This window comes from Megalobrama amblycephala, linkage group LG8 (assembly GCF_018812025.1).
Source record: "Megalobrama amblycephala isolate DHTTF-2021 linkage group LG8, ASM1881202v1, whole genome shotgun sequence".
NCBI lineage: Eukaryota > Metazoa > Chordata > Actinopteri > Cypriniformes > Xenocyprididae > Megalobrama > Megalobrama amblycephala.
Genome location: NC_063051.1, coordinates 9,651,004 through 9,670,671, shown reverse-complemented (window position 1 = coordinate 9,670,671; position 19,668 = coordinate 9,651,004). Strand labels below are relative to the sequence as shown.

Below are 19,668 nucleotides of genomic sequence, written 5' to 3'. Positions count from 1 at the left end.
TTGATGAATAGAAAGTTCAATGAACAGCATTTATTTGCATTTATTGTCACTGTCACTTTTACTCACATTTTTACTCAAATGAACCAAAATGGATTTATAGCGTTTTGGAACCAAACTCTTCAAATATATCTCTATTAATGTATATTATAACCACAGTTTGATTTAAACAATATATTGATGCTTTTTATTTCATAATTTATGATTGCACTAAAAATATATTACCAATGAGGTCTAATATTCAAGAACTTCTTAAAAAAATAGCATTGTTTTTCAGCAGAGAGTAAATAAAGAGGGGGAAAACAGGCAAGATTGAGAGGCATTGTTTGGTTTGCTCATTGTTTGGTTGATTCAACCCTTACAATTAGTAATTTACATCCAAAATGCCCCTTCATGTGACTGTAAAAAAGTTTATCTCGAACACCATAAATCAGTGGGGTAAGCAGTCGTGGTAATAAGTTTGTTAAAAGATAATTAATAAAGGGCACTTTTGTCCGATCAGCCAATAAAAATTGAGCAGAAATCTTGTCTATGATACTAGCAATGTAGGACAGCATACAGAGCAGAAGCTGTGCTCCATGTAACAGGATGGTGCTCTGGGCCTTTTTTGCTGAAGTTTTATCAGCGGAGACCCTTCTGGCCGCAATCAGCACTTGACAATATGTGAATACAAGAATTACCCACACAACAGATGAATAAAGCCCAGACATAACTTTGCTCAGTTCTTCATGGTATGGCGTGTTATACACCTTTGTTGAGCTACAAACAAGACCTGTTGTAAAGATAGATAAAGGACGTACAATTAAAATGACAATCAAGTCAGTCAAACCAGGTATAACTCCTACACCCCATATCAGAGTGATAAGGATGTAGGTCCTGCGCACTGTGCAAATCTGATGGTGATGCAGTGGTTTGCAGATGGCGATGTAACGCTCAACAGCCATTCCGGCCAAAGTCAGAGGAGTGTTCTTATGAGTTGCGTCAGCTATTATTAGCAGTATAACACAGAATGGAAGAGGTACATTTTGCCATGCATAAGCCATCACAGAAAGAATTACACTGAGGCCAACCATGAGCATATCATTGATAACCAAGTGAATATATAATATATATCTCGGATCATTATAGAAAATTGAACTCTTGAAGAATGTAAACACAAACACTCCGTTGATCGAGTTAATTGTGATCCCAACGAGAACAAGGACCAAATTTCTAACAAAAGCATCCAGAATTTTGTCTTGAGCACTATTTTGAAGCATTGTAGAGTTCATTGTCCTTGTGCACTTCATACAATTCAGTGATGCAAAATCCTGTTAGGAATTTTCTTCTTCTTTTGTTGTGGCTCGTTTTCCCTGTAAGACATCAATGAAACTTGATAGCTCAAAGATATCAGGTGTGTCACCTGATATAAAAATACAAAGGATATGGTTTTTGTAGAGCATGCAATACAGATCTGTTATTGTAAATCTAAGTAAAGAAACAGTTTGCTTAATTCAGTGTACTTCACTCCAGAAGTGAACTGACCAGTTTATATACACATCTGAAAAGAGAAAAAGCGAGGGAGGGGCGGAAGGTGGAGAGACATTGAGTGAGCAAGAGATTTTGGTATACCCTGATTTTTTTTTTTTTTTCTTACTATGGTTTACTATGGCTACTCTACCATATTAATAAAACTGATGAACAATCTACACTTCAATATGAAGCCACTTATGTTTGGAATTAAATTTCCTAAGGTAAATGAGAAAAAAAATTATATGAGAGAAGAATTAAGCATATTATTTTTATTATCAATTGTTTTCAAACAGATTATCAATAAACATTTTGGGAAAATGTTAGGCGAATCTTCACAGCACAGTGGCCACTGATATTTTACAAGAAAGATACTTTTTGTCCTGTGTAAAGAACACATATAGCTGAAACTTTGACAAGTTTATATTTTGTCAAGTTAGGTATTTCTGTAATGGTCGCACCATAATGTGTATTGCATACAAATTGTGTATTTAATCAGACTATTAAGACATATGTATACAGTGTGCATCCAAGAATAAAATATTAAACGGTTTTATTTATGTTTTAAGTGTTACAGGGAAGAAAACTTGCCCTGAAACATTTTGCTTTGCAAATGAAAACATAATTCCTGACATCCACTATTGGAGGCCATACAATAAATTATGAATAAACTAATTTTTATGTATCCAAAAAAAAGAAAAAAAGGATAGAGATAGCCTACAGTAAAATAAGAAATAAAGCCACTCAGACATAATTTCACAATTGATATATTCCATAAAACAAGTATTTTTTTGAGAGACAATGCTTGTTTATTTGTAAAATGTACAACAGTCTTTTAAATGCTACAAACGTGATTTTTAATATTCTTTAACACTTTTCACACCTTCTACTTTGCCCAGAAATAATTACAAAATCAGAATGACTAAGAGAATAGCACTTTTTAAAAATGTTTTTTGTTTTTGTTTTTTTGCTTAGAATAAGAAAATAATTACTAATGATGCTTAAATGATGATACCTTTTTAGCTCACTGCTTGGTTGATTCAACTTTTACATTAAGTAACCTACACGAAAAAAGTCCTTTCATGTATTTCCAAAAATGTTTATCTCGAACACCATAAATAAGGGGGCTAAGTAGTCGTGGTAATAAGTTTGTAAGAAGATAATTGAAAAAGGTGATTTTTGACCGTAGAGTAGGTACAAGTTGGCCATAAATCTTGTCTATAATAGGGGTAATGTTGGACAGCATACAGAGCAGAAGCTGTACTCCATGTAACAGGATGGTGTTTTGGGCCTTTTTTGCTGAGGATTTATCAGCGGTGGCCCTTCTGGCCGCAATCAGCACTCGACAGTATGTGTATACAAGAATTACCCACACAATAGATGTATAAATACCATGTGTAAGTTTGCTCTGGTCTTCATGGTACGGCGTGCTATACACATTAGTTGTACTACAGAGACTACTTGTTGTAAAAACAGATAAAGGACGAACAATTAACAGAAGAATCAAGTCAGCCAATCCAGGTAAAACTCCTACACCCCATATCAGAGTGATAAGGATGTAGGTCCTGCGCACTGTGCAAATCTGATGGTGATGCAGTGGTTTGCAGATGGCGATGTAACGCTCAACGGCCATACCGGCCAAAGTCAGAGGAGTGTTCTTATGAGTTGTTGAGGCTATTATTAGCAGTGTGACACAGAACGGAACAGGAACTTTTGGCCATGCATAAGCCATCACAAGAAGACTTACACTGAAAAAAACCATGAGCATATCATTGATAACCATGTGAATATATAATATATATCTCGGATCATTGTAGAAAATTGAACTCTTGAAGAACGTGAAAACAAATATTCCATTGATGCAGTTAACCATGACCCCGACAAGAACAGTGGTGAAATTTTTTGCAAAAGCTTCTGCATATCTGTCTTCTGTGGTGTACTGAAACATTGTAGAATTCATTATTCTTTTGCACTGGCATAAAGTTCTGTGACTCTTATGTGTGAAAATACTTTTTCTTGGCTTTTTAGTTGTTGTTTTTTTTCCTCCAAATGATGTCCACAACTTTCTGAAGTCCATCAAGCAGTAAGATGAAAATTCGTGTCATCTAATCTGAAAATAAAACAGATACACTTTTAACAGAATATTTAAGAGTGAGAAGCTATTAGCAACAAATGAATTGCAAAATACAACATATTACAAAGTATGTGTTAAAAAAAAAAAAGAGCGCTTACCTTTTCACCTTGCATAGTCAACTGATTTGCCTCGAGATGTAAAAACTGACAGGTTTAAATACTTTAGATGAGGAAGAGGAGTCAGTGAGGGAGAAAGAAAGGAGTGGGGAGGGAGAGAGAGAGAGGGAGAAAGAGCGAGCGTGCTGGTGATATTGAGACAGACATAAAACAGGAATACATTGGAAATGATGGTGCCTCCTTTTCAGCTTTAATTAACTAGTTCACAAAGGTAGTTTCTTTAAATAATCTCAAATATTTAACAAACAATTTGATTGACAGTAGTGTTTCTTGAGGCAAATTGTGCAGAACGATTAGATCTAACATATGATATGAATATTGTGTGTATGTGTGAAACACAGTGCAATATATAAGCTGTAAAACACGATAGCGCCATTCCTTTCAAATTTCGCACGGACCTCGAGGGCCATGAGTCTAACAGACCGTTCCAAACGGCCTCCGTTAACCTTGTCAATTTATGAGTGAGATCCAAGTCCACATGAATGGCTTGTTCAGGGCACAAGCAAGAAAAACTCACTGTTCAGAGAGTCAAAGCTAGTCCACATCTAGTAAACGTTGCCAATGTCTTTAAGTTATTCTTGACTGTGCTGATGAACATCGCATCGTGTGAAAGAAAATGTTATTGCTTGCGCCGACTGAAAACACGCATGAAAAACACCATAAGACAGGAGAGACTCCCGGACAGTAGGCTACTGAACATTGAATGGGCATCTGTCAGGTCAGCGCTTAAGACCATCCCAGTCCTCAGCCCAGTGAAAACGCAGGCCTCATCACATGCTAGCCCGCAGGCCGCCCTTCCAGAGTCTCGTTTCAAGATGGCCATCGCCCTTCCAGAGTCTCTTCCAAGGCCGCCACCATTCCAGACCCACACAGCAAAAGAATCCGCTGCGGAGGTATCGCGGCTTCCGGACCATATCCGTGAACGGACCCGTGTCGGCGTCAACTTGCGCGCAGTGACAGATCCGCAACGAAGGCGGATCACGGACCCGCCGTGGCTCCGCGCTGCATCCGCTCTGCATCCGCGATTAAAACCTTACCTCCACGGTGGGTCCGTTTGGGACCCGCAAATTGATACAACCGTCACAGTAAAGGCGCGTGCGCGTCCACGGATCCGAAATGGGTCCGCTCAGGATCCGCTGATTGACAGTAGAATTTACGGCGCCGCAGAGGAGACAGAGCTGATCCTCTGGGCGGTGCCAAAATGAATGTGACAGTCACGCGGCTTTGGCGACTTGAATGTGGATTCGCATAGGAGTCTCCTGCTGTGTGGGGAGTCTTGTCCCAAAATGGCCACCATTCCAGAACCTTGTTCCATCATGGCCACCATTCCAGAGTCTCGTCTCGTCATGGCCGCCATTCCAGAGTCTCATCTCGTCATGGCAGCTAGAGGTCTTCAACCCAAAGAGACCCATAAATGTGCTACATGAAATCGTCCCTGTAACAAGACGGGACATGACGTAGGATCCATGAGCAAGCTTTTATTAAACAATGTTCGTAGTAAAACAGGCAATGGTCAAACATTGGCAAACAGGTATGGCAGAGAGCAGGCAGAATCGTAGTCGAGGAACATGCAATGGGTCAGGGCTGGCAGATAACAATCGTAAATCCAAAACAGAGCAAAAGGTCCAAAGGGCAGGCAGCAGAGAATCGTACACGGGGAACAGACAGGATCAGAAACATGCAGACAAACAAGAATGATGAACGCTCAGAAATGTAACAAGAGTTAACAAGACCTCGCAAAGTATGACAGGATGTGAGTGGCTTAAATAGTCCAGATAATGTGCTGCAGTTGGGTGTGGTGATTACTGATTACTGAAGTGAGTGCAGGTGATTGCCAGGGAGGACTGTGGGAAATGTAGTCCGGGAATGACTGGAACCATGACAGTCCCGGACCTGACTATTATTTTAAAAGTTGGACCCGGACCCGTTCAGAGCAGAGAAATGCCATAAATGTACTACCTGGAACCAACGCGGACCCATCTATTATTTGAAAGCTGGACCCGAACCCGGCCGGGAAGACACAGACCCTACCGGACCCGACTGGCACATAGGTCTATTCCACAGCAAATGGCTATTAATAAGTCAATAAACAAAGTTGCAAAAATAAAACATTTTGTCTTACCTATAGTAGCCTTCTCCCTTGTAGCATTTTTGAGCATCATAGAAAACATTCATGTGATAGTTCATCTCAGATTTTGTTGCTGATTTGAAATATATTATTTAAATGTGAGTGTGCAAGCCTGCAAGCAGTTTCTGAGATTTGAAGTTTGTTTGTATTACTGTTGCACACAATAGGAATAGGAAAAATGGCTGACTCTAAACACGGCCGGGTGATCTCCGAGTCCGATCAGAGATCGGACTCGTAGATTACTTTGGTTCCGACCCAGGAACCAAAGTAATAGTGGACCTCATTTCAGAACACTGCATGCCACTGGTTTGAGGGTGTTACAGTTAAGTTCAGTTTCAAATGGGAATGAAAGCCATATTTTGTCCAAACTTTTTTGTTTGGCAAACATGTATTTTGTGAACAGAACTGCACTAGACAAATATTGTCACTTAGGACTGCATACATACTTGTCTTGTGTGTGTTGCGTTTTCTCATGTTGGTTTCTGGTTACTCACGGAGATATGAGCTGTGCCTTGCGAAGAATTTTGATCCAGTCACTCTTTTCCACCGGAACGTCTTCCATTTGATTAGATTTATATATATTTAATATTTAAACAATAACATTAAAGGTGCCCTAGATTATGTTTTTAAAAGATGTAATATAAGTCTAAGGTGTCCCCTCTGTGTCAGATCAAAATACCCCATAGATTTTTTTTTATTAATTTTTTTAACTGCCTATTTTGGGGCATCATTATAAACGCGCCGATTTTATGCTGCGGCCCCTTTAAATCCCGTGGTCCATGCCCACAGAGCTTGCGCTTGCCTTGAACAGTGCCTTAACAAAGTTTACACAGCTAATATAACCCTCAAAATGGATCTTTACAAAGTGTTCGTCATGCATGCGGCATGCATGTGTCGGATTATATGAGTATTGTATACTGTTATATTGTTTACATTTGATTCTGAATGAATTTGAGGCTATGCTCCGTGGCTAACGGCTAATGCTACTCTGTTGGAGAGATTTATAAAGAATGAAGTTGTGTTTATGCATTATACAGACTGCAAGTGTTTAAAAATGAAAATAGCGACGGCTCTCTTGTCTCCGTGAAAACAGTAATAACCGATGGTAACTTTAACCACATTTAACAGTACATTAGCAACATGCTAATGAAACATTTAGAAAGACAGTTTACAAATATCACAAAAAATATCATGTTATCATGGATCATGTCAGTTATTATTGCTCCATCTGCCATTTTTCGCTATTGTTCTTGCTTGCTTACCCAGTCTGATGATTTGGTTGTGTACAGATCCAGACGTTAAAGGTGCCATTGATTCAAAAATTGAATTTACCTTGGCATAGTTAAATAACAAGAGTTCAGTACATGGAAAAGACATACAGTGAGTCTCAAACTCCATTGTTTCCTCCTTCTTATATAAATCTCATTTGTTTAAACGACCTCCGAAGAACAGGCGAATCTCAACATAACACCGACTGTTACGTAACAGACGGGGTGTACGCCCCAATATTTGCATAATGCCAGCCCATGATGTTCCCAACATTATAAAAGGCGTTAGACAAGGGCAGCCAGTTAACGTCTGGAGCTGCACACAGCCGAATCATCAGACTAGGTAAGCAAGAACAACAGCGAAAAATGGCAGATGGAGCAATAATAACTGACATAATCCATGATAGCATGATATTTTTACTGATATTTGTAAATTGTCTTTCTAAAAGTTTCATTAGCATGTTGCTAATGTACTGTTAAATGAGGTTAAAGTTACCATTGTTTCTTACTGTATTCACGGAGACAAGAGCCGCCGCTATTTTCATTTTTTAAACACTTGTAGTCTGTATAATGCATAAACACAACTTCATTCTTTATAAATCTCTCCAACAGTGTAGCAATCATAGACATCATATGATGTCTATGGTAGCAATAGCCGTTACCCACGGAGGACAGCCTCAAATTCACTCAGAATAAAACTTTAACATCCAAATAAATACTTTACTCACATAATTCGAAGCATGCATGCAGCATGCATGACGAACATCTTGTAAAGATCCATTTGAGGGTTATATTAGCTGTGTGAACTTTGTAAATGCGCTGTAATATAGTCGACAGCTGGTGTGGCAAGGAGCACGCGATTTAAGGGGGCGGCGCCGAGTGTAAATCAGTGCATTGTTAATGATGCCCCAAAATAGGCAGTTAAAAAAATTAATTAAAAAAAATCTATGGGGTATTTTGAGCTGAAACTTCACAGACACATTCAGGAGACACCTTAGACTTATATTACATCTTGTGAAAGAACGTTCTTGGGCACCTTTAATACTGGCTGCCCTTGTCTAATGCCTTTTATAATGTTGGAAACGTGGGCTGACATATGCAAATATTGGGGCGTACACCCCGACTGTTACGTAACAGTCGGTGTTATGTTGAGATTCGCCTGTTCTTCGGAGGTCTTTTAAACAAATGAGATTTATATAAGAAGGAGGAAACAATGGAGTTTGAGACTCACTGTATGTCATTTCCATGTACTGAACTCTTGTTATTTAACAATGCCAAGATAAATTCAATTTTTCATTCGAGGGCACCTTTAATATTAAATGGAACAAGTTGCCTCTCACAAATATACTAAACTGTATCTTGAAAATTCAAAGCCATCGAACCCCAACGTCAAGTAAATGACTTCCTCAGTAAATGAATGTTCGCGGGCAAAATATTCTTCTAGCTATCCTTGAAAACCTGTGCACATTCTCTTCTACTTTTTCTTGTGATGTTTATTGGCGGTGGGCAAGCCAACTTTTGGTGCATTGCCGCCACCAACTGAACTGGAGTGTGAAGTGACAATGGGAAGGATTATATATCTATATCTGTATCTCCATATATACATATATATAAACATATACATACATACACATATAAATCTAAAAAAAAAAAAAAAAAAAAAAAAAAAAAACTTATATTCTCCTGAAATTTCCTGTATCTATTATATATCTTATTATCATTCCGCACATTCTCATTGCAGGCACACCATAACATACGTCAAACTGACTGACGTCAGGAGTCTCTTAAAGTGCCAGTGTCAGTAATAATTTAACAGTAATTCTAACAATAAGATTCCATCAACAAAAAATCTAATGTTATAATGTATTCAAACGTAGAGGTTTCATGAACTAACAATGTACAATAATTTACAGCAATAATTACAGCATGTCTTAATACCCAACTAGATGTCACCTATGTGCAAGACTTTTTTAAATGTAGTTAAATTGCTTCATGGATTTTTTTGTAATAAATTTTAGAGTGCTTTTGTTGTTTTGAAATTTGACAGTCCATTTATGTTAGACAGTTTCATAATTATATTTTCTTTCAAAACACATGAGAGATAAAAAAATAAAGTTACTCCCTATGTTAACCAAGAGATTAAACAAATACATCACAGAAAATGGTCTACAAACGCATGCTTAGGCTTTGAATTTGTTAAGTTTATTTTCTATACAGTACATGTGCTAATAAAAGCCATTGTTGACATTTGAATGAGTGATTTTGCACACATTTCAACAAAATCCTGAAGAAACTTCAGAGAATTTATGGGTTATATAGTCTAAACAAAGTATTTCAGATCTATATTATATATCCTTTATTTTTTTTCACATGAGTAAAAAAAAATCACTTATCAAATATCACTTATATAATATGACCAAATATCAAATATAAATATTAAATATGTTCTTTTCCTAGTTTACTTTACTGGCATAATCTGTGTCCTTCTTACTTGTTTGCAACAAAAATACACTTTGACACGCTCAACAAATTGTTTATCTCTTAACCCGTAGATCAGCGGGCTTAGTAACCTCGGTAGAACATTTGACAACAAAAACAGAATGAACAGAATATTTGTTCGACTCTGAGGAAATAGATCTACAAGTGCTGTACTCATGAATGGGGTGATATAGGACATCATACACAGCAGGAGCTGAACTCCGTGCAGCAGTATCGTGTTTCGGGCCTTTTTAGCAGACACTTGATCTGCACTTGCAGCATTCGCTGCGGAAAAAACCTTAAAGTAGGTGACGATCAACGTAATCCATACAAACGACAAATACACAACATTCACCACAGTATCTTTGACTGTGTGTTGCCAAGTGTTGTAAATGTACAACATGTGGCATAAAATGGCAGTCGAGAAAAAGCTTGCTGGTCGATTTGATAACGTGATGAATACATCACTCAGAGCTGGCGCTGCTGCTACAGTCCATATGAAACAGATGAGCATGTGGGTCCTCCGAACTGTACATATTTGCGAGTGATGTAGTGGCTTGCAAATGGCAATGTAACGCTCTATGGCCATGCAGGCCAGATTTAGTGGAGAGTTCTTGGTGACTGTACTAAGAAAAAGTAGCACAACACAACAAACAGAGGCATTGAAGATACGCAAAACATATGTTGCAACTTGTAAGCCCACAGAAACTGACAGCATAATCATGTCATTGATTACCAAATGGATGTATAAAATGTATCTTGGGTCACTGAAGAACATGATATCTTTGAAGAAGACAATCACAAATGTTCCATTGATATAGTTGATGATTAGGCCGAGGACGACACTGATGAAGTTCTTGATAAGCATGTCATAAAACTGATCCACTGGAACGGTGCTGTTCATTGTTATGATCCTGTTACCTGCAATAGCTGAAGAATCCTAGTGGTTAAGCTACTTATCCACTTATGTAAGTACACTGACATATGTTATAAGGTCTCAGATTATACATAAGAATTATAAAAGCACAATTAATCATTTATATCTGAAGAGAAAAGACATTCACATTTTTTAAGACTGCAGTAAAACAAAGAGTGCATAATCTAACCTGCCATATTGCTATGGGCCCTGACCTTAAATAAATGCTTGATAGTCTGTATATACTTATGATGATGCAATTGTTGTGCTCTCTAAGGGGCAAACTGAACAACTGAGGATTTGGGCTGAATTAATGAGCTTCTTTAAGATGATGTGAGCTTGATCAAGAATTGCATGCCCTGTCTATGTATTTTTTGCATTAATTTAAGCTACTGAAACAGTTGATTTACTAATGTGCATATTGTAAGCTGTATTTTATATCATGATTATTGTTGTCTCTTTGAGGATTGCTTTTGTAAGTCACTTTGGATACATGCATAAATGTACATGTAATGTATTGTGTCTCATATTACTTGAGAAACTACATGGAATATTTGTACTTTTAAAATTAATTTGTTACACCGCAGGCCTATTTAAGTAAATGGTAAAAAAACTTTAATAGACTTTAATAGAAGAAGACGGTCACTGAGATTTTGCCAAGACATGTTCCTAAATCAACATATCTTGTTGATCCTAGAACAACAATCCTGTCTGAAAATTTAGTCCTAACCCTATCCTACCCCTGCCCATAATTTATACCTAAAATCAGAGGGAAATGATGGGTGAATAACACTGATGTAGAAGCACCTGACCCTGGTTTTAAGCCTTATCTGGACATAAACTGTAAACTTGTCCCTCAAATCGGTTGATTGGTATGTTGTTCCAGATGACGTAAAAAATCTAAGATATTGATCCAGGAACATGCTGTACTTGGTGAAATCACATAGTAACTAACATAGCAATAAACTTTGCTCATATACAAGTACATATACATATATAAATTTTAACTTAAAGGGGTGGTTGATTATGGTTTCACTTTTTTAACTTTAGTTAGTGTGTAATGTTGCTGTTTGAGCATAAACAACATCTGCAAAGTTATGACACTTAAAGTTCAATGCAAAGGGAGATATTTTCTTTTCAAGAATTCTCTGTTTATGGGCTGGTAGGGACAACAACGAGCTTCTTCCTGAAAATTTACATAAACCCTGCCCCCGGGAACACACAACAAAGGGAATGAGGCCATGTTGGGCTGCTTTAGAGAAGAGGAAGAGTTGTTAAAGTAGTGTTGTTATCATGCCGTCATTTTACACCGGACTGCTTCACAAACGAGGGTCGATTCAACGACACAAAAAGATTGCACAAAAGATTAACATGACAGCACATGCTAGTCGATGAGTTGAATCAACTCCACAGAATCTACATAAATTTATCTGCTAACCATTCAGAAATGTCCAGTTTCATTCTAAAAGTTGTAACTTCTTCCTGAGTCTCTCCATCAGTGTCGACTCAGGTTTGAACAATGTAAGGCTGAACACCGTTACTGACAATCCTCATTTTGGCTGCGTGAGATTCTCCAGCTTTGTTGTTGTTGAGCAACCGAAGCATGAGCTGTTAAAGCTCCGCCCTCTTCTGGAAAGGGGGCCGGGAGCAGCAGGTCATTTCAATTTAAAGGGACACACACAAAAATGACCAAACGGGCAAATTCGACAAACTATAATAAATGATCTGTGGGGTGTTTTGAGCTGAAACTTCACAGACACATTCTGGGGACACCAGAGACTTATATTACATCTTGTAAAAGGGGCATTATAGGTCCCCTTTAAAATCATGAATTTGTGGACATGTTGTCAATTAAGTGTTTTTCTTATAGGCTGTGACAGAACAGCTGCCTCCCCCTTATTATCAGCGGCACCCTATCCTTTAAATCGCCGCCCTTCGCCAGGTTCCCGACTGGAGTGGGTGAGAGAGAGAGGCACATCCAAGCGGCAACCTCACCCAGTTTCTCGTGAAGCCAATACGGAAGTGACTGAAACTGCTATTCATCGACTGGCTGCTAGGGACAGGCTACAAAAGGGAGCAGAATCTCATTGAGTCCCATGTTAAAAAGGCCAAGTTTACAGCAGAAAAAAACATGTTTACAGTCTGGTTCAAATTGTGGTTTTGGTCTATACTTGTCATGATCACCGTCTGTTCCTGTCAGTTCCCGGACTTCGTTTCCCACAATCCTCTCTGCCAGTCACATGTTCACACTAATCACTAATCACCACACCCAGCTGCAGCTCATTACCAGGACTATAAAGGACTTACACACACACCACCTCATCGCGAAGTCTTGCTAACATTGTTACAATTCTGAGCGTTTATTCCCTGTCTGCCTGTTTTGTTACTGTTTCTGCCTGACTCCTATTTGACGACCCATCGCTGCCTGCCTCGATCCTTTGCCTGTACCCTGACTATGATTCTGCCTGTCCCTTGCTGTTCCTGTTTACCCCTGTTTGACCCTGCTTGTACGACCACGCTCACTTTTAATAAAACGCTGCATTTGGATCCCCTGCCTGAGTCTCCCTTCGTTACAATACTGCTAATTTTGCCCTTCATGACAACTCTGAGAGGGGTGAATTTTTTTTATTACTCATCTGTTTAAATTATACTAAGCCTTAAAGTTCTGCATAATTAAGGGCGTGGTCACTTGAGTGACAGGTATGCCGCTGCTGTCTGCGAGCCGCCGTGTTACCTCAGCAGCTAATTTCAGCCGCTGAATTTGGCATCTCAGCTGTATTTATGCTTTTTTTTCTCTTTTTTTATACAATTATAAAATATGGCTTGCTGCATTAATAGTCGAGACTGATGTGTGTCTGTGTAGATGTGCTCGCATGCGGAAGATAAACAGAACACACATTGTTGGATCGTGGCATTGGCTAAAAGTTCCTGAGATTTACTACAATGACAATAGCAGGAGGATATAAAACTCCGACAGCACTGCTTCGATATTATAACTAAAACTGCTGCACTATTTTGAAAAAAATACTTTGGACACAAGCTCATTTGTTTGTGAGATATACGATCACAGACAGTTTTACAACATAAATGCTGCTCAGATTGCATTATTTCTTGAAGAACGATGATTGAGAGCAGATCATTCAGAAGAAATGTGATGCAAACAATGGATAATATATCAATCATGGATTTAACGCTTTCGTGGACAAAAAGTACTGTTTTTTGTTTTGCAATGGACATTTTACCCAAGTGCCATGGATCTGGATTCATCTCGCGATTTCTATTTCATTATAAAGGTATGAAGTTCCGTTTGATTTTGTTTTTATTTGCACACCCCACACAAATTAATTACTGGTGTTGGAGCATCTATATCTTATTAAAAAAAATAAAATAAATAAAAACACAGTAGATTGACAGTAAACCTTTGAACTGTCTAATGATATAGCTTGTTATCTTTATTAATATTTTAGATAGTAAGATAGCTCCTGCTAACATGGTCACGTCGAGCTAGGTGGGCGTGGTTTCAGCAACCAGTCACATGGGCTACTACCACGTCCCGCCTCTTTGCCCATTTTCAGGTATCCGGGAGTGACGTGCGGTGACGCGCTGCTAAGATGGCAGCGGCCTCATTTTCGCTTCAAATCTGCTCTTTAGACGTCATGGACACTACGTCCATATTTTTTTTTTTACAGTCTATGGGCACACCCGTGTAATAAGGCACACCTAAAGATAATTGTAACACAGTTCGTATATACGGGAAGAAGGAGGCGGGAACCGGCGAACGTTAAAACAGTAATCTTTAATAAAATAAACAAAGAACAAAACGAAAAACGTCTGCCAGCCACACAAACATAATAAAACATAAAATAAAGTCCAGGCCTGGTCCTCTCTCGTCCTTCACTGTCGTCGCTCCTCCTTTTATGCTCCCGGAGCTCCTCCGTGCCGTTCCCTCACGGCTCTCGCCCGCCCTGGTCGCCACATACCCCCATCGCCCCTCGCAGGCCGGGGGGTACTCCCGAGACTGCGCTCTACTCCCCCCCAGGGCCTGTCTCGGTGGCCGCAGCACCTGGGGGTAAGGACAGACGAGACGAGAGAAAGGAGACGGAAGCAAGGGGAGCGACAGGACGAGAGAGGGGAGAGAGGAAAAAGAAAGAAAAAAAATTCTGGGTCCGGTTCCCAGACACACTGCCGCTCGGTCCTCAGCCTGCCGAGAGGCTTTTCCTCACAGTGCCATGCGATGGCACTGGACGCTTGGTGGACGGCCCGATCCTCGACCGCCTCCTGGTGGCTGGCAATGGCTCCTCCGGCTGAGGGCAACCGGCAGCGAGTCCCCCGTCCCCTGCTCCTCCCCTTCACGGCGGACGGCAGCAGGCTCCGGCCCACGGCGGATGGCGGCGACTCCTCCGCTCCCTCCTGGACGGCAGCCACCCCACCTCGTCCCAGGAGCACGGCATCCGGGTCTCCGTCCCACCTTTCGCAAGGCTCCAGTACCACCGCCTCGGGCAGCCTCTCGCGGTCTTCACTCCAGCGCTGCCCGAACTCCGCAGCACCGTGATCCCCCTCAGCAGCGAGGGCTCTCCGACAGCATGTCCCTCCTTCCTCCCGGTTTTCGGCACCAATGTAACACAGTTCGTATATACGGGAAGAGGGAGGCGGGAACCTGCGAACGTTAAAACAATAACCTTAATAAAATAAACAAAGAACAAAACAAAAGTAATGCCACACAAACATAATAAAACATAAAATAAAGTCCAGGCCTGGTCCTCTCTCGTCCTTCACTGTCGTTGCTCCTCCTTTTATGCTCCCGGAGCTCCTCCGTGAGAGACTCAAGGCCGGTGTGCCTCCCAGGTGTAGCTCGTTAACTCTCGCCGTTCCCTCACGGCTCTCGCCCGCCCTGGTCGCCACAATAATGAAGGCATCTTTACCACCACTGTTAAATGCTCAGCACGCCTCTCCTTGAGAGACCGGTCTCTTTCCCCCCATGCATGCACGCTGATGTCCGCATGGTCCCAGGAAGGGAGTGCGGAGGGACTCCCGAACCACCATAGACGTGTGTCGCCAGACCCGCGGTCGGAATAGAGAAGCATGAGTAACGCTGCCGACAGGTTAGAATGCCGGGCCGCTATTCCCCTCAGTTGTCAAGGCTTAAAGAGGACGAGCCGATGTGCCGAAGCTGCTGCTCCTCGCGCCTTGGACCGAAGAGAGAGAAGCGAGTGCGGCCGACGGACCCCGCCACTTACCAGGACCCATCCTATCGGTTCACTACCCATCCTTCACATTTCCCTGGCACGATGAGAACACCAGATCCCCTGTTTATTTGGACACTTTATTCTCTGTTTTTGAATGTTTTCTGTTTATTTCTGTTAAATAAAAGCCTCTCCGAGGCCTGAAGCCGGGAACACATTTAAGCCGCGCACACACTTAACGATTGTAAGGCCGATTATGAATGTAAATTGATACTTATGACTGATCGCATCCTGTCAGAGCCAGTTGCGTTTAGTCTGCGATTACATGTGAAAGTATATAAATCTGCTTCAGTCGCAGGAAACAATCGCTGTATGTTGAGCACAACACCTGGTCGGTGGAGGCCGCACGGGCCGTCTGCATGATCTTACAGTATGTCTAAAGCAAAATCAAGAAGACAAAAGAGAAATACATACTATCAAACACTTCTTGTAATAGATCGAGCGGTCGTCACTCCTTAGTTGACACGGTCACCTAATGATTCATTCATTACCAGCTTGCTCAGTTAGTCTCTTTTTTGTTTCCTATTTAAGTTGTACCCTGGCTTTCAGTTGTTGTCCGTTATGTAAAGTTGTGTTTTCTCCCTTGCCTGAGTTTTTGAATTTACTATTAAACCGTTTATTGGATTGCACCTTCTGCCTTTTTCTTCCTGCATACACAACGTAACATTACTTGGTTTTAATAAATAGGACATTAATTAGCCTACACTGTTAATTTAAAAATACAAAATAGAATTGTATTTGGTTTCTTTCTTTTTTTGATAGTGTAAGTAATGTTTATTTAGCTAGGAAAATTTGACAACATTAAGTGTATCAGACATGAATTTACATTTGATTTATAAAAAGCTGAGGACTTTGCTTCCTCATTTCAGAACACCGGTTTGAGGGTGTTATGGTTAAAGGTACAGGTCGTAGGATCTGCCACTAGAGGGCGCACTACCAAAACAATAACAATCGCGTGGTTTGATGACGCTAAGAAGGTGCGTGGAATGATGGGATTTGTTGTCTTCTACCCAACCGCTGATGGCCATCAATCAGACGGAAAGATAAATCATGGATTTAACGGATGAGGTAAAGTTTTATAAATGTTGTGTTTGATGTCATAGTTTTATTATATTAAATTAGACCCGAGTAATGGAAGGTTTACAACGAAATTTTTAGTCATCGATGTTAGAATGTTTGTCTAGTTCGATGGTGTGATAACACAGCACAGTTTCAAGTGTTCAGATCAATAATAAATTCACACTATGGATCAGACGCGTCCTCGCGCGGGTCTAGAGACGCGATGCCCCGCGTTTGGCGTGTATGCCCCATAATACTAATCGTGTTGATCGTTATAATGGCATACGTTTTCGGTAAAGATACGAATCAACTCACCTATCGAGTAAAACACAAGCGAGATCGGCTTCTCTTTCTAAATGAAGTCTGTCGCGAAGCTCTCTCCATCTAGAAAATGCAACACCGATATTGGTCCTCGCTCTTTCTCTCCTCTTGTCCCAAACTCTTCTTGGGTCGTTTGGTTGGCCCGTACGCTTACGTTTACGGGAGCTGTCCTTGTCGACAGAACCAGCGGCAGACGGTAAACAGTAATTATGTTCCATAAATAAGTAACACAATCCACCATAAAACGTGCAAGAAGTAAATAAGGAACTGCTTGAAGCAAGCTAGTGGTTTGCTGGACGCTACACTACTTCCGCATTTGTCCACGATACTGTTGTCATGTGGTTTCTACGTCAGTAAAGGCAGTAACAAAGGCTAACTGACGTCATTGACAGGCGACTGCACTGCCCCGTGTCACTGTTTAGAATGGGGATTTCCTCATGATTTACAAGTAGTTGAAAACATTAGAGATATTGTTAGTCATCAGCTGGACAAAATATATAACACTAGCCTAGTGATTTTTGGATATTTGACTGTGAAAATATTACATATTGTAGCTTTAAGTTCAGTTTCAAACGGGAATGAAAGCGGTATTTCATATCCAAACTCTTTCTTGTTTGGCAAACGTGTGCTTTGTGAACAGAACTGGGCTACATGAACTTTTTTGTAATTTTATAGTGCCTTTTGGTGTTTTGAAATTTGACAGTACATTTATGTTAGACAGTTTCATTTACTGACCTCCATAAGCGTTATAAAACACTTTAGTCAAAATACATTAGAGATAGAAAAAATAAAGTTACTCCCTAACCACGTGATTAAACTAACACAACACAACACAACACACAAAATGGGCTAGAAACTTATGCTTTATAGGCTTTGAATTTGGTAAGTTTATTTTCTATACAGTATAGGTGCTAATAAAAGCCACTGTTGATGTCTGAATGATTGATTTTGCACACATTCCAACAAACATCCTGAAGAAACTTAAGAGAATTTACAGGTAATCTAGTCTAAACAAAGTATTTCAGATCTTTGTATCACACATATTATCTCTTCTTTATTAATCACATGAGTGAAAAAAATCACGTGTCAAATATCAATTAATATGACCAAATATCAAATATAAATATTAAAAAATATTATTTTCCTTGTTTACTTCACTGGTATAATCTGTGTCCTTCTTACTTGTTTGCGACAAAAATACACTTTGACATGCTCAGCAAATTGTTTATCTCTTAACCCGTAGATCAGCGGGCTTAGTAACCTCGGTAGAACATTTGACAACAAAAACAGAATAAACAGAATAGTTGCTGGACTCTGAGGAAATAGATTTACGAGTGCTGTACTCATGAATGGGGTGATATAGGACATCATACACAGCAGGAGCTGAACTCCGTGCAGCAGTATCGTGTTTCGGGCCTTTCTAGCAGACACTTGATCTGCACTTGCAGCATTCGCTGCGGAAAAAACCTTAAAGTAGGTGACGATCAACGTAATCCATACAAACGACAAATACACAACATTCACCACAGTATCTTTGACTGTGTGTTGCCAAGTGTTGTAAATGAACACCATATGGCATACAACGGCAGTCGAGAAAAAGCTTGCTGGTCGATTTGATAACGTGATGAATACATCACTCAGAGCTGGCGCTGCTGCTACAGTCCATATGAAACAGATGAGCATGTGGGTCCTCCGAACTGTACATATTTGCGAGTGATGTAGTGGCTTGCAAATGGCAATGTAACGCTCTATGGCCATGCAGGCCAGATTTAGTGGCGAGTTCTTGGTGACTGTACTAAGAAAAAGTAGCACAACACAACAAACAGAGGCATTGAAGATACGCAAAACATATGTTGCAACTTGTAAGCCCACAGAAACTGACAGCATAATCATGTCATTGATTACCAAATGGATGTATAAAATGTATCTTGGGTCACTGCAGAATACGATATTTTTGAAGTAGACAATCACAAATGTTCCATTGATATAGTTGATGATTAGGCCGAGGACGACACTGATGAAGTTCTTGAGGAACAAGTCATAAAACTGATCCACTTTAACAGTGCTGTTCATTGTTATGATCCTGAAACCTTCAATAGCTGAAGAATCCGGTTATATGTTGTAAGGTCTCAACACTCAATATTAACAATTCAATTATCAGTATGATGTTCTACAATCTCACTTAGAGTATAGATTATACATAAGAATTATAAAAGCACAATTAATCATTTATATCTGAAGAGAAAAGCCATTCACATTTTTTAAGACTGCGGTAAAACAAAGAGTGCATAATCTAACCTGCCATATTGCTATGGGCCCTGACCTTAATAAATGCTTGATAGTCTGTATATACTTATGATGATGCAATTGTTGTGCTCTCTAAGGGGCAAACTGAACAACTGAGGATTTGGGCTGAATTAATGAGCTTCTTTAAGATGATGTAAACTTGATCAAGATTTGCATGTCGTCTATGTATTTTTTGCGTTCATTTACTGAAAC

At 39.9% G+C, this 19,668-nt stretch overlaps 4 protein-coding genes across 4 annotated transcripts; all 4 read right to left on the bottom strand.

Moving 5' to 3' along the window:
- Window positions 1–107: 107 nt before the first annotated feature.
- Window positions 108–1,720, bottom strand: LOC125273246 (odorant receptor 131-2-like). Its single transcript, XM_048198454.1, has one exon. It carries the CDS (start codon window positions 1,284–1,286, stop codon window positions 333–335), a length of 954 nt encoding a protein of 317 aa, XP_048054411.1. The 5' UTR covers window positions 1,287–1,720; the 3' UTR covers window positions 108–332.
- Window positions 1,721–1,827: 107 nt separating this feature from the next.
- LOC125273245 (odorant receptor 131-2-like) lies at window positions 1,828–3,721 on the bottom strand. The gene has a single exon (XM_048198453.1). The coding sequence runs from the start codon at window positions 3,581–3,583 to the stop codon at window positions 2,531–2,533; it is 1,053 nt and encodes a 350-aa protein (XP_048054410.1). The 5' UTR covers window positions 3,584–3,721; the 3' UTR covers window positions 1,828–2,530.
- A 5,611-nt stretch (window positions 3,722–9,332) lies between these two features.
- Window positions 9,333–10,782, bottom strand: LOC125273244 (odorant receptor 131-2-like). Its single transcript, XM_048198452.1, has one exon. The coding sequence runs from the start codon at window positions 10,532–10,534 to the stop codon at window positions 9,611–9,613; it is 924 nt and encodes a 307-aa protein (XP_048054409.1). The 5' UTR covers window positions 10,535–10,782; the 3' UTR covers window positions 9,333–9,610.
- A 6,943-nt stretch (window positions 10,783–17,725) lies between these two features.
- LOC125273610 (odorant receptor 131-2-like) lies at window positions 17,726–19,496 on the bottom strand. Its single transcript, XM_048199139.1, has one exon. The coding sequence runs from the start codon at window positions 19,240–19,242 to the stop codon at window positions 18,319–18,321; it is 924 nt and encodes a 307-aa protein (XP_048055096.1). The 5' UTR covers window positions 19,243–19,496; the 3' UTR covers window positions 17,726–18,318.
- Window positions 19,497–19,668: the final 172 nt, after the last annotated feature.

Excerpts from the sequence above, each read along its gene's own strand:
- LOC125273246 (XM_048198454.1), bottom strand. The coding sequence starts at position 1,286 with ATGAAGTGCACAAGGACAATGAACTCTACAATGCTTCAAAATAGTGCT.
- LOC125273245 (XM_048198453.1), bottom strand. The coding sequence starts at position 3,583 with ATGGACTTCAGAAAGTTGTGGACATCATTTGGAGGAAAAAAAACAACA.
- LOC125273244 (XM_048198452.1), bottom strand. The coding sequence starts at position 10,534 with ATGAACAGCACCGTTCCAGTGGATCAGTTTTATGACATGCTTATCAAG.
- LOC125273610 (XM_048199139.1), bottom strand. The coding sequence starts at position 19,242 with ATGAACAGCACTGTTAAAGTGGATCAGTTTTATGACTTGTTCCTCAAG.